This window comes from Macaca thibetana, chromosome 4 (genome assembly GCF_024542745.1).
Source record: "Macaca thibetana thibetana isolate TM-01 chromosome 4, ASM2454274v1, whole genome shotgun sequence".
In the NCBI taxonomy this organism is placed as follows: Eukaryota; Metazoa; Chordata; class Mammalia; order Primates; family Cercopithecidae; genus Macaca; species Macaca thibetana.
The window spans coordinates 139,490,733-139,505,859 of NC_065581.1; the positions used below are offsets into that span (position 1 = coordinate 139,490,733).

The following is a 15,127-nucleotide window of genomic DNA, read 5'->3' on the forward strand; positions in this document are numbered from 1 at the left end:
TTTCAAAAATGTGAACATTAAGAAGTAACACTATACTCTGGGGTGGGGTCTCAACACCAGGGTAACAGGCCACATAAGAAGTAAGCAAATAAGTGGCTACCTGTGTGGTTATACAGAGCAAGGCAGCTGGAGCTGGATGAGCAGTGGCTGAGATACAGGTAGTGAGATATCAGAAGAGTTAGGGGAATGGCATGATGAATGAGTTTCCTATTGCTGCTATTACAAATTACTACACATTTGTGGCTCAAAATAAAGCATAAACGCAGATTTATTATTTTACAGTTTCATAGGTTAGAAGTCTGGCATAGGTCTCACTACCTTCCTTCTGGAGGCAGAGTAGGGAAGGACTGGTTCCCTTGCCTTTTCTCACTCTTGGAAGTGGGCTACTTTGTGCCCCGGCCTTGAGCCCTGGTTTTTCTCAGAACCAGCATATCTAGCCAGTTCTGCGTTTGCAGGAAGCTCGAGCCAAGGCCCTGCTTTCACCGGCAGAGTCAGCAATGCTGCCTGAGTTGTGTCATGCTCTCTCTCCTGCCTCCCTCTCACTTTTAAGGTCCCTTGTGATTGCACTGGGCCACATTGATAGCCCTGGAAAATCTCCTTCAGGTCAGCTGATTAGCAACCTCAATTTCATCTACAGCCTTGATTCACCTTTGCTATGTAACCTAACAGGTTTGGGGAAATAGGACATGGGCATCTTTAGGGGGTCATTAGTCTGCCTGTCACAATTGGAGAACAGATCTGTGGGAAAAGACAACAAAAGAAATTGAGGTTCAAATAAGAGATTTTTGAGTACTGAAGTAGTGATGTGAGATGTGGACATTGAGTATGCTGGTGGGGGGAAGACTGGGGAGGGTATCAAGAAACGAACTGCCTAGACACGCTGGTTCTGAGAAAAACCAGCAAGAACAAGTCAATACATAATGTCCTTCAAACTGGAGCATCTGGCTCCTGTCACAGGCCCCTGGGGACTGGGTGAAGTCAGGACAGGGGACATGATTCATTATTGTGCTTGAAAACAGAATCATACAGACATCTGTGAATTCCCTGGATCTTGATTCCATAATTTCTACTTAGATACAGGAATGGAAGAAAAGATAGTATGTAGCCTTTTTTCTGTTATTAACAAGTATCTGAACAAGCACAAACAGAAGTGTGGAAAATTATCAGGTTTCTAAATTATATCAGGACCAGTTCTGCATGGGGCGTACACTTACTATGTGCCCCTTCTTTCTTTACTCACCCATGAACGACCAGCTCTCCTCCATCTATTTCTATCGTAAGAGCATCTGAATGGGGTTCAGGAGGCTGACAGCACAGGATCACCAGTAACTCTAAAGGATAGTTTCTATGACCTCCAAATGAAGGGAATTCAAAGAGGCAAAAATTGTCTGTGTCTCTCTAGATTTTTCAAAGAAAGGCGTACCCTGATTTATGAACAGGAGAATCTGTTTCCAATGACAGGCATGTCCCTACAATAGAAACTGATCCATTCAGCTATGATTGCTGAAGCAGTTTGATGGTATTAATTATAAAATCAAGTCATGTACCATCTCACTTACGTCATCAAACATCTTTCTGATCACAGTTTGGTTTAGGGGTCAAAATGAGCTGGGTTTACCTAGCAACCCTGACACATTTTCATAGCCGTGTGATATTAATCAAGTTAGCTGAAATCTTTGTGCATCAGTTTATCTGTAAAATGAAATGTTGAGAAAATTAAGCTGATTCATACAGTGTTCATCTCAGAGCTTGGCACAGAGCACATGCTTAACAAATGCTATTGTTATTAATAATAATGTAGTCAACATAAGTAAATAGCAATTTGAATAGAGTAGTATGTTAAAACAATCATAAACCATGAGCAAAAAGGTTTCATCTAGAAATACAGCAGTGATATAGTATTAATATGATAAAGCTTTATAAATTGTTTAAAGGAGAAAAAGAATCTGATCATTTTGATAAATGCTAAAAAAGCATTTAACGAATTAAACAGCCATTATTGTATTTTTTTAAAAGAACAAAAAAATTCCAACTGTTAGAAAACTATGAATAGAGTGAACTTCTTTAATGATGAATTTTTATTCTGATAGCCACTAGAAATATGCTTCTGAAAAAGCAATGCAACGCTAAAGAGTATATATGAAAAAGAGTTTCTTCATAGGAATGAAAACTGAATGACTTCACAATGTCACTTCCAGGTCTATAGAAACGGGCTTATTACCTAAACACAGCACTGGTGAGGCCCCACCCCCAGCTTTCTGGAAGGAAGATTCCAGCTGAGGAGAGGGAAAAATACCCACAGGCACTGCATGAGCTCCACCCCCTTTCTTTGGTTTCAGCTGTGCTAGGAAAGGCCTAAATTGCCTAAGAGCAATTCTAGCAAAGTTTTTAAGGTTTCTGCACATGGTACCCACCAATTTAGTGGTATCCACTAAAGTACAACATAGAGGCGAACCTAATGTGAGGCTAAACCACAAGTATTTCAGGTCATAAAGAAAAAAGCCTTGTAGTGAAGATAAAAGCAGCAACACTACAAACATAATGGAAACTCCAGGATAAAGAGGGAATCCCTGCCACTCATCAGAGGTTACCTTGCACAGCACCACAAGGCCATCTCTGCGTCCGAATGCGCTACAGGTACCCACACGCTCAACGTCTCTTGAGAAATTAAGCACTCTTCTAACCTCTCCTAAAATACACCTGTATAAACTGAGATGAGCTCTTACATCAGAAACCAAAAGCAAAAGTAATTTTTTTAAAAATAAAACATTACTAACATCAATTTATGGTTTATACCCAACTTTGTTCTGAAATCTAGTCAAAGCACCAGATGAAAAGTTTTAAATACTGAAAAGAAATGAAAATGTGGTCATTAGTGGATAACATAATTATCTGCGTAAAGAACCAATATTATCATGAAAATGTCAAAAATTCACAAAGTTGTTCGCTAAGGTGGCCAGATATAATAATTTTTTAAATTTTTGTAACAGAAGTGTAATCGGAAAAGTCCCAGGTAAAGTGGTATCAAACTATGTAACATCTAGGAATAAGTATAACAAGACAATGACAAGATATATATAAAGAAAATTAAAATGCTTAACTGAAGTGTCTAAATGGACATAATACTCCTAAGTAGGAAATCTCATCTTTAAATGAATATTTCACTTTTATCAAATTAATGTTTAAATGCAATTTAAATAAAAAATAATGTTTTATGGCAAAGGAACACTTTCCAAATCGAAAACCATGCTTATCTAGAAGCATAAATATATAAGACTATCCAAAATTATTTTTCAAAGAGAAGTGAGGGTAAGCACAGTCTACTGATGTTGAAATACATGATTATAAAGCCACAGCAATTAAAACATTGCAGTGATATCACCAAAAAACAGAAATTTGGTGAAAATAAAAGCACCATTATAAATGAGAAGAGGCTGGTTTTCCCCATAAATATAATGTAACTTAATGTTGGAGGGAAGGTTCTGGCATCAGATGGACTGTGAATGAGAGTCCTGGTCTACCATCTGCTCACTAGGTAACCTTGGGGAAGTAACCTAAAGACAGTCTCCCAGTGCACAAAATGGGGATACTACTGAATTCCCAAAGAGTTACCGTAAGAATTTGATAAGGTGATTCAGAAAAAGCACTTTGCAATGTGCACAGTAAGGGCTCAAGGGACTTTAGGGATTATAATTAAGTGAAGCTAGATGAATAATGGCTAAGATTTGGAGAAAAATTTGGACCACTCTCAAATCAATACAGATAGATTCAAGATTGAATAGCAAAAAATAAAGTTATATGTCTTTTTTTTTCTTTTTTTTTTTTTTTTTTTGAGATGGAGTTTCGCTCTTATTGTCCAGGCTGGAGTGCAATGGCACGATCTCAGCTCATCACAACCTCTGCCTCTCGGGTTCAAGCGATTCTCCTGCCTCAGCCTCGCAAGTAGCTGGCATTACAGGCATGTGCCACCATGCCCGGCTAATTTTGTAGTTTTAGTAGAGATGTCATTTCTCCATGTTGGTCAGGCTGGTCTCAAACTCCCAACCTCAGTTGATCTGCCCACCTTGGCCTCCCAAAGTGCTGGGATTACAGGTGTGAGCCACCGTGCCTGGCCTAAAGTCGTATGTCTTTGAAGAAAATATAGCACTTGTATTTGCCTAAAGAAATATCTTCTTGGCTGGGTGCAGTGGCTCACATCTGTAATCCCAGAACACTGGAAGGCTGAGGTGGGAGAATTGCTTGAGGACAGGAGTTCAAGACCAGCCTGAGTAAGATGGGGAGACCCTGTGTCTACAAAAGAGAAAAAAGAAAGAAAGAAAGAAAATATAAAAAATCAGCCAGGCGTGGTGCCACATGCCTAAAGTCCCGGTTACATGGAAGGTTGAGGTGGGAGCATCACTTGAGCCCAGGAGGTAAGAATACAGTGAGCTATGATTGCACCACTGCACTCCAGCCTGGAAAACACACAGAGAGACCCTGTCTTTAAAAAACATAAAATAAATAAATAGATTTTAAAAAGAAATAACATCTTCTCTATTGGCAATGCACACTTCTCAAATTATTGACCTGACTCTATAAAAAGCACAATTAAAACATTCAGTATTGTTATGTAGCACTTTATAAAGTATAAGCTGTTACCATTACATTTTTAAAAAAAAGATGTGTCAGGGAAGAATGAACCCTATACTCAATATGAACTCTGTTTTAACCTGTGGCACAAAGGAAAATGTCATGCAGTACATGTTACCTTCCTTCTTTCAAGCAAGTCACAGGCAACACAGTCCTCGACTAAAATGAGTCATACTGTGGTAAAATCTAAAACGCAAGTGCTTAAAGCACAGGGAAGTTATCAATCTTATAAAACGCTTTGCTCTAGAATCTACTACTGCACTCAGCATGGAGAAGGTCCCCCTTGTTTGTGGAAAAAACTCAGACTTTGGTGCCAAAGAGGGCAGGGTATGAATCCTGGCTCCATGCTAGCCGACAGTGGATCCCTGGCCAGTTACTCAGCTTCTCAGTTTTTACATTTGTGAAATAGGCTACATGTTTTGTAGCAGATCATGGTAAGTCCTAAATTAAATAGTGAAATAAGGGATCTAACACAAAGGAGATATTCATGGAAAATAGTTCTTTCTGTTCTTCCTTATGTCTGATGCTGCTTCTCCTCCTCTTCTCACCCTCTTTCCCACCCTCCAAAATACTTTTCTGAGAACAGCTTTTTCTTTTCAAAAATGGATCAAGGACCTAACTGTGCACATTAACACTCCAGAAGAAAACAGAGGAAATATGAAAGCCAATTTCACATGAATCAAAACTATATACAGCCATTGTCTTAGTACATTCAGGCTGCTATAACAAAATACCCTAAACTGGTGGCTTATAAACAACAGGAATTTATTTCCCAGAGTTCTGGACACTGGGAAGTCCAACATCAAGGCACTGGCAAACTCGGCATATTTTTCCCTCATCCTGGTTCGTAGACAGCGCGTTCTCAACCAGGCAGCTCTCTGAAGTCTGTTTTCTAAGAATATTAATCCCAATCATGAGGTTGCCACCCATATGGCCTCATTACTTCCTAAAGATCCCTCCTCTTGATACTATCACATTGGGAAGTAGGATTTCAACATATAAATTTGGGGTTGGGTGGGGGGGACACAAATATTCAGACTATGGCAGTCATTTAGACACACAAATAAAAATAAATAAATAAAGGTCATTCATTTTCCCTCCAATCAGAGAGACCAATGTTGGCATTCTGGTGAATATACTTCTAGAAACTCTCCATACCTCTTTTTATATGTATGTAGGTGACTTATTTTTTTAAACAAAAATGGAATCATAATCAGCAACCATTGTCAACCCACTTTTTTACTGTAGTATTTGGTGAAAATTTCCCATATCATTAACTATTTTTCTACTTCATTTTAAAGTGGCACATAGTAATTCCATTTTATATCATTTATGTTATTTTTCATTTCCTGCTATTTTAAACAATGCAATGATAGTTACTGCAGTTAAATCTTCTAATATGCTCATGACTGCTTAGGATGAATTACTAAAAACAGAATTGTTGGGTCAAAGAATATGCCAAAAGGGTCTTGATAAAAATGGCCAAATTGCCCTCCAAAAAAAAAAAAAACCTGACCGCATCACTCTTCAGCCATCAATGTATTTGCTAAGATTTAAATGTTATGTCCCCCCACAATTCATATGTTGAAATCCTCACCCATAAATGTGTGGTATTAGGAAAAGGGGCCATTGAGAGGTGGTTAGGTTATCTTGGCAGTACTCTCATGGCTGGGATTATTGCCCCTATAAATGAGGCCAAACACCCCTCACCCTTCTACCATGTGAGCTCAGAGTGAGAGGATGGTGGTCTATGAGGATATGGGCTCTCAACACACTCCACATTTGCCAGTGCCTTAATCTGGGACTTTCCAGCCTCCAGAACTGTGAGAAATACATGTCTGTTATTTTATAAGCCACTCAGTTATATGGTATTTTGTGGATCGAGCAGCCCAAACAAAGACAGAATTAGAGTATTTTTCCTCTTTTATACTGTACTTAGTGAATCTGTATGTCTTTCCCTCAGCCCAAACCACATTTGGGCATTTCTCTTACAATGAGATTTTTTATAATGCAAGTGAATGGCGTGAACCCGGGAGGCGGAGCTTGCAGTGAGCTGAGATCCGGCCACTGTACTCCAGCCTGGGTGACAGAGCCAGACTCCGTCTCAAAAAAAAAAAAAAAAAAAAAAAAAAAAAAATAATGCAAGTGAATATAACAAGACAGATTAAGTAGGGTATGAGATTTGCATTATGCAGACCACTATGATTATAATGGAACTAGACTCTGAGTTCAAGTTCATATGCAGTAGGACAGGCTTGTTAAGATATAGTTGCTTTTGCATAGTGACTGTACCTTTTGTTCCAACAATGACAAGAATGGGTTACAAAATATTGTGTTAATGAGAGTGCTGGGGCTGTGAGGTCAGGAAAGGAGTGTCCCTTGAAACAAAGCTGGTGCAGTCACAGGTGTCCTCAGGGGTGTTTGTTTTACAGTTACTTAATTGTGAACACTCATGCTCCCTAACTACTGGGGTTTCTAAGGAAATATAACTGATTTCTAGATTCTAAATTCCTTTTTCCTTTTGGAACAATTTTCTATAGAACATGGTTTACCATATGTTTAATATTTTTTGGTTTTTTTTTTTTTTTTGAGACGGAGTCTCGCTCTGTTGCTCAGGCTGGAATGCAGTGGCATGATCTCGGCTCACTACAAGCTCCGCCTCCCAGATTCACGCCATTCTCCTGCCTCAGCCTCCCGAGTAGCTGGGACTACAGGTGCCTGTCAGCACACCTGGCTAATTTTTTGAATTTTTTTTTAGTAGAAACGGGGTTTCACCGTGTTAGCCAGAATGGTCTCGATCTCCTGATCTCGTGATCCGCCCGCTTTGGCCTCCCAAAGTGCTGGGATTACAGGTGTGAGCCACTGCATCCGGCCAATATTTTTAGTTTTTAAGTAAAGCAGGTTTTTTTTCGTTTTTGTTTTGTTTTGAGACGAAGTCTCACTCTGTTGCCCAGGCTAGAGTGCAGTGATGCAATCTAGACTCACTGCCACCTCCGCATACTGGGTTCAAGCGGTTCTCTTGCCTCAGCCTCCCGAGTAGCCGGGACTACAGGCATGCACCACACATCCAGCTAATTTTTTTGAATTTTCAGTAGAGACGGGGTTTCACCATGTTGGCCAGGATGATCTTGATCAGGTGATCTGCTTGCTTCGGCCTCCCAAAGTGCTGTGATTACAGGCATGAGCCACCACACCTAGCCACAAGTAAAGTAGTTTTTGCAAACAGTGTGAATGGAAAAGTCAATTATGTTGAAAATGTTATCAAAACATTTTCAAAAGTGATAATGTAGAAAACAGAAAAGAAGAGAAAAAAAAAAAAAAGCAGCAACAGTCCACTGAAGCCCACAATGGCAAAAATGCCATTCACATGAGCACTGCCAAAATGACCTAATTTGTTCACAAATTTGTTTAAGGTAATCTATGACACAAAAGATCTCTTTCCTCAATCCTTCTATGTCTGAGAATGTCTTGTCTTTGACCTTGAAAAACAGCTTTTGCCTTACAAGTCTGAAGAGATTTTAATTCCTCTGGCATTTACCACTAATGAAGAAGTCTGTTTCTAAAGTTTTTCTTTGCTCCTTTGTAGATAATGTTTTTAAAAGATCATCTCTTTATCATTTATTCATGACCTGAAACATTTGCTACAGTTATGCAGAGGACTGAGTATTCCCCATAATTCTGCCTAAGGTAAGCTCTTATTTCTCCACTTAGGCATGAGTCTTAGCTCATTAAAGCATCTTCTTATCTGATTCCAGCTTTGATGACTGCTTCTACTCCCGAGGTTCTGTCCTCTTCACCAAGAACACCTTTGATCCTCAGACTCTTCATTTACACCTCCCATATCTGTCGTATTATCACTTTCTTTCTTTTTTTTTTTTTTTTTTTTTTGAGATGGAATTTCACTCTTATTGCCCAGGCTGGAGAGCAATGGCGTAATCTTGGCTCGCTGCAACCTCTGCCTCCCGGGTTCAAGCGATTCTCCTGCCTCAGCCTCCTGAGTAGCTAGAATGACAGGCATGTGCCACCATGTCCAGCTAATTTTTGTATTTTTAGTAGAGACAGGGTTTCTCCACATTGGTCAGGCTGGTCTCGAACTCCCGACTTCAGGTGATCCACCCACCTCGGCTTCCCAAAGTGCTGGGATTATAGGCGTGAGCCACTGTGCCCGGCTTCTCTTATCACTTTCATTCCTTCAGCCACACTGCATGCATTCTGGGGGCACACCTCAGGTTTGTCCTCTCACCACCCAGGTGGGTCACGAAAACACTAATTTGACTTCACTGATGGCCCCAAGAAGTACAGGCCTAACTATTTTCATCCAAATAATTTCCATTTATTTTACACCCAAATCTCTTAAGCCCATTCTGCTTGATTTAAAAAAAAATATTAATTGGATTCTTGGCATCCTTTTTCTACGTGAAAGTCCATTTTAATCCTGTATTCTTTGATTTTCTAAGATTTAAAGTACCAGGATGATCATTACTTTCGAACAGAAAAGCAATGTTATTAGACACTTGTGGTTTGACCTGTTTATGTTTAGAAATTGATTAATCAAATGTAACATAACTTTGGCTCTCTGAACTTGCTATGTAAAACAAAGACAAATGATGGACATGAAATCTTCACATGTGTAGTTAGGAAAAAAACATTAAGAAAAAGTAATCTGTCTATGGAAAAGTGTCGGGTTGCCTTTGTGAGAAATAACTTAGTAGTCTGTTACTTCCATATTGTCAAAAAACCGAAACAGATATCAAAGGAAAAGTAAAGGATTTCATTTATTTTTTTAAGTTTCTTTAGAGTTCAGGAGGAAAAACTATGATTCGAAATGATTAATATAGACATTACAGATTTTATACTGAAAGCTAAATTCATTCTTTGTACTGCAGAGGTTCTCTTTAAATAAATCTTTGACTATGATAATCAAAAAATGAGTTATGCCCTCTTATTTAAGTCTTTTATGTTTGTTATAATGACCTCCCAAGTATAATTTTCTTAAAATTCAACTTCACTATCCAAGATCTTGGTATTCACCTTTTATATTAAAACATTACATAATTATAATATATTTTATCCCAATTTAGTCTTGTCCCCCCTTATTTATAAAATGTGTCCATCTCTTTCCAATCTTATGGCTGCACAGCTATGTTTCAAATGAAGAACTTCCCTACACTGAAATTTTACCTATATTTGGAAAATTTCCATTTCTATCTCCATATTCTTAGAAGCAAAGATGTTCACTATTCTAAGTTTAAGAAATAATGAATTCCTTTAATATAAAAGAATCCGGGCAGGGTGCCGTGGCTCACGCCTGTAATCCCAGCACTTTGGGAGGCCAAGGTAAGTGGATCACTTGAGGTCAGGAGTTGGAGACCAGCCTGGCCAACATGGTGAAACCCTGTCTCTACTAAAAATACAAAAATTAGGTGGGTGTGGTGGCGTGTGCCTGTAATCTCATCTACTTGGGAGGCTGAGGCATGAGAATCCCTCGAACCTGGGAAGCAGAGGTTGCAGTGAGTTGAGATTGTGCCACTGCGCTCTAGCCTGAGCAACAGAGCAAGACTCTGTCTCAACAAAAAGAAAAAGAAAAAGTATCCTATGATATAGTTCATGTCAATTTAATACATTTTGATATTTTAATATAGACCAAACATCTTTTAATACATTTATAAACATTCCAAGGTGCTTGTATCAAATTTAACTTAATAACAAATTTTGAAAAATACATTGACACATTATCACCAAAAAATTCCTTAAGAGTTTACGCAAACAGAATAAATGAAAAAGGAGTACTTTATATATTAGTAAACACAAATGAAAGCACAAAATGGCTCAGTTCACTCAGTCTAGAAGGATTTTTTGATGCTTACTGTGTGCCAGGTGCTGCGCTAGGTGTTGGATCTAGATTTATCTGACGCCATCTGCCTCAATATAATCTCTCCACTTCCTTTCTCCTACTCCCCTCTCAAAAGCAAAGCATTTTTAGAATCAGCACCATGTTGTTATGAGGCAATTCTAGTGACTCAATCTTTCCGAAGCATCCTTTATTAGTATCTCAACTGTTGTGTTTTCCTAAGTGTCAGGAGATAGCAATGACTTATTACCCAAGGATTAAGTGAGGCACAGATAAAAGTAATTTCACAAGTGAAAACATTATTTTGTTAAAATACACTTCTTTAGATCAGGCAGATGATGTTACAGATGTGGAATAGATACCTACAGAAAGTAATTATTTTGTTATATATTGCTTATAGAACTTCATATTTGTCTAATGCTTTTGATTTTTGCAAAGCTCTTACTTTTACTTTATTTTCAACTCTTTATTTTCTGATTAATATTAAAAATAACTATACAAAAAAAACTGCCTTGCAATTTCTGTAAGCAGAGAAAACAACTATCAACATATTGTTATATATCCTCCTAGTCTTTTTTTCTATACATTCATTATTATTTGTTGTCCATTAACTTTTCATTTTGGCTCTCTGTATATTCACTGGATTACTTTTGTTTTACACATGTGGATTCATCTGACACCTCTAAGTAGCAATTTGTAGGCCTTTCACCTGAAATTTAGGCCCCTCTAGACAAATCTACCTGGCACCTCAAAAACATCTCCAAACATAAATTCATTATCTTCTTTCCTCCTTCTTGAGCTTCCTAGTCTATCAATTTTTGACTCTGTTTTTATTTCTCCCTCACACACTATACTGACCATCAAATGCTGCTGTGTGTTGCTGCAGTGTGCTCCTTCCCCTAAGCCCTAGTCTCAGACCAGCACAGCCTGTCTTCATGTTAGATTAATCACAGAATTGATGGTAAACTAAATATAGAGCAAACAAAAAGTAGAGAATTTCCTTTTCTCTTGACATTCTCCTCCAATGGCTCTTCACTGACTACAAGGTAAATCCCAAATCCTTAGCAAGTCAACGAGATCCTCCCATTTTCTTTCTTTTTTTTCTTTTTAGACAGAGTTTCACTCTTGTCACCCAGGCTGGCATGCAATGGCAAAGTCTCCCCTTCCCTCCTAGACTAGAGCCACCAAAAGCAGCAGTGAACTGAGATGCTCTTGACTTGAGGTCTGATGCTCCATCTAGTGGTAGAGAACATCACCTTGGGATGGGACTGAGAAACACGCCAGGTCAGATGCTGGGAGAGTCAGCAAACCTGCCAAGATGAGAGTTTGTCAACTCTAGTCAGATTTGGAAAGGGTCAAGGAACCCTGGAATTTCACCTAGAGGTTTTATCTAAGCACTGGGTTCTCCTGAGGAAATGCCTCAAACCTCCAAACCGGTTGCTATCATTGTCATTCTTGAGAGATGATAAACTTTAATGGCATTTCTTTTTTGTTTGTTTGTTTCAGAGACAGTGTCTCGCTCTGTCACTCAGCCTGGAGTGCAGTATATTAGTGTACCCTCCAACTCCTGGACTCAAGCAATTCTCTCACCTCAGCATCCCAAGTAGCTGGGACTATAGGCGTATGCCACTACGCCTGGCTAATGTATATTTTGTAGAGACAGGATCTTGTACATTGCCTGAGCTGGCTTTGAACTCCCAGCCTCCAGTGATCCTCCTACCTCAGCCTCCCAAAGTGCTGGGTAAAATTACAAGTGTGTAACCACTGAGCCTGGCCACATTTCTTTACTTATTGCTACCAAATAAAATCACAGGATACTTCTGACCCAATGACTACATTATTACCTATGCTCTTCCAGAGTTTTCTTGAAACTCCAACAATTAAAAATAGAGTATTCATTTATGTACGTATTAATTATTCCTTTCAGTGCACACTTAAAGAGCACCTGTCACGCTGAAGACACTACACAAAGCTAATACTCTAGGGTCTAAGTCACCCCAGCCTGTACATAGGTAATCAAGTACATCCATAATAACAATGCAGAAAGGCAGTCTAACCTGGACAGGGACAAGGAGGGCTTCTGGAAGAAACGATGATTGAGCTGATTTTGTTAAGTCAAGAAAGAATCAGTCAGGTAAAGAATGAAGGGCATTGTTTCAGACTCAGCATTACACATGCGACAGAGTATACCACATAAAAAGGCTATCCTAATACAGTGAGAAATCATTAAAAAAAAAAAAAAAAAAGCATACACTTTGGGGTCGGGTGCAGTGGATCACGCCTGTAATCCCAGCACTTTAGGAGGCCAAAGTGGGTGGATCACTTGAAGTCAGGCGTTCAAGAACAGCCTGGCCAATATGGTGAAATCCCGACTCTACTAAAAGAATGAAAATTAGCCAAGCATTATGGCGTGCACCTGTAATCTCAGCTACTCGCGAGGCTAAGGCAGAAGAATCACTTGAACCCCAGAGGCAGAGATTGCAGTGAGCTGAGATTGTGCCATGGCACTCCAGCCTGGGTGACAGAGTGAGACTCAGTATTTAAAAAAAAAAAAAAAAAGGAGTGCTGCCAACGCCCCGGTGGAGAAGCTGAGGTCAACATCAGATTTGAAATATTTAAAGTGGATACAAAACTATTTCAGCAATGCAGACAATTAAGTGTGTTGTTGTGGGCGATGGTGCTGTTGGTAAAACATGTCTCCTGATATCCTACACAACAAACAAATTTCCATCGGAATATGTACCAACTGTTTTTGACAACTATGCAGTCACAGTTATGATTGGTGGAGAACCATATACTCTTGGACTTTTTGATACTGCAGGGCAAGAGGATTATGACAGATTACGACCGCTGAGTTATCCACAAACAGATGTATTTCTAGTCTGTTTTTCAGTGGTCTCTCCATCTTCATTTGAAAATGTGAAAGAAAAGTGGGTGCCTGAGATAACTCACCACTGTCCAAAGACTCCTTTCTTGCTTGTTGGGACTCAAATTGATCTCAGAGATGACCCCTCCACTATTCAGAAACTTGCCAAGAACAAACAGAAGCCTATCACTCCAGAGACTGCTGAAAAGCTGGCCCGTGACCTGAAGGCTGTCAAGTATGTGGAGTGTTCCGCACTCACACAGAAAGGCCTAAAGAATGTATTTAACGAAGCAATATTGGCTGCCCTGGAGCCTCCAGAACCGAAGAAGAGCCGCAGGTGTGTGCTGCTATGAACATCTCTCCAGAGCCCTTTCTGCACAGCTGGTGTCGGCATCATACTAAAAGCAATGTTTAAATCAAACTAAAGATTAAAAATTAAAATTCGTTTTTGCAATAATGACAAATGCCCTGCACCTACCCACATGCACTCGTGTGAGACAAGGCCCATAGGTACGGCCCCCCCTTTCCCCTCCCAGTACTAGTTAATTTTGAGTAATTGTGTATTGTCAGAAAAGTGATTAGTACCAGTTTTTGTTTTGTTGTTTGAAAAAAAAAAAAAAAAAAGTAGTGGGTTTTTTTTTTTTTTTTTTTTTTTTTTTGGTTTATAAGCAAGGCATGCTTGTGGATGACTGTAACAGACTAATTGGAATTGTTGAAGCTGCTCCCTGGTTCCACTCTGGAGACATCTGGGACATCTTAGTGTTTTTTTTTTTTTTTTTTTCCCTCCTCTTTTTTGGGGGGGAGTGTGTGTGGGGTTTGTTTTTTAGTCTTGTTTTTTTAATTCATTAACCAGTGGATAGCCCTTAAGGGGAGGAGGACGGATTGATTCCACATTCCACTTCCTAGATCTAGTTTAGAAAACATGTTCCCCATCTGGTGCTCTTAGGAAGGAGTATAGTAAATGCCTCATTTAATAACATACTCCTTTTTGAAAGTTGCCTTTTCTCTCCACCCTTGAGTAGATCCAGTATTTGATGAAACTCATGAAAGTGGGTGGAGCCTGTCTTACCCCTCCTCTTTTCTAGGACGCACTATATGTGACTGTGACTTTCAAGGACATTTGTTTGCCATTCATTGTTTTTTTTGGGAAGTTGATTTCTAACTTCTTTCACTGATAAATGAAGAAAAGTATTGCACCTTTGAAATGCACCAAATGAATTGAGTTTGTAATTAAAAAAAATTTTTTCCCTCTCAGTCATTGTCTTATATGCTTAGCATAGATTTGCAGCTCAGTAGTATATGGTGTTCCTAGAATGCAGCTGAAGACCTGGTATGTAGAGGAAATACGAGGGGTGGTGCTAGAAGACAGACATCTGTGGAATGATTCACATCCTCTCAAGTTAGGAGGATGGAGGCCTGCTTCATTAAGAAGCTGGGGGTAGGGTGGGGGTGGGGAGAACACTTAACAACATGGGGACCAGTCAGGGGAATCCCCTTATTTCTGTTTTGCATATGAGGAACCCTAGAGCAGCCAGGTGAGGCTCTCTAGTTTAATAAAAATCATGGAAAGAGTCTTAATAAAGACTCTTAATAAGTGCTAATAGGGATTTTATCAGCTTATTTTGGTTGCAGTTTCCAATTTTTAAAAATGTTGAGGTAATCTTTCCCACCTTCCCAATCCTAATTCTTGTAGATTCATTAGTGTTGAACCAATGCTTTCTCATGTCTCAATTCTTTGTATATGCATTCTTTTCAGATGTAATAAACAAACAAAAACCCTT

The 15,127-nt window shown here is 39.2% G+C and overlaps 3 protein-coding genes across 13 annotated transcripts in view; 1 reads left to right on the top strand and 2 right to left on the bottom strand.

Moving 5' to 3' along the window:
* Positions 1 to 13,873, bottom strand: part of HINT3 (histidine triad nucleotide binding protein 3) — a 124,863-nt gene extending 110,990 nt beyond the window's left edge. Inside the window, exon 1 of the mRNA XM_050788732.1 lies at positions 13,861 to 13,873. The gene's annotated coding sequence lies outside the window, so the exon portion shown is untranslated. The remainder of the gene's footprint in view (positions 1 to 13,860) is intronic.
* NCOA7 (nuclear receptor coactivator 7) overlaps positions 1 to 15,127 on the bottom strand; it is a 159,565-nt gene that overhangs the window by 63,532 nt on the left and 80,906 nt on the right. The gene's annotated exons all lie outside the window — the stretch shown is intronic.
* Positions 13,037 to 14,906, top strand: LOC126953277 (cell division control protein 42 homolog). Its single transcript, XM_050788731.1, has one exon. It carries the CDS (start codon positions 13,124 to 13,126, stop codon positions 13,697 to 13,699), a length of 576 nt encoding a protein of 191 aa, XP_050644688.1. The 5' UTR covers positions 13,037 to 13,123; the 3' UTR covers positions 13,700 to 14,906.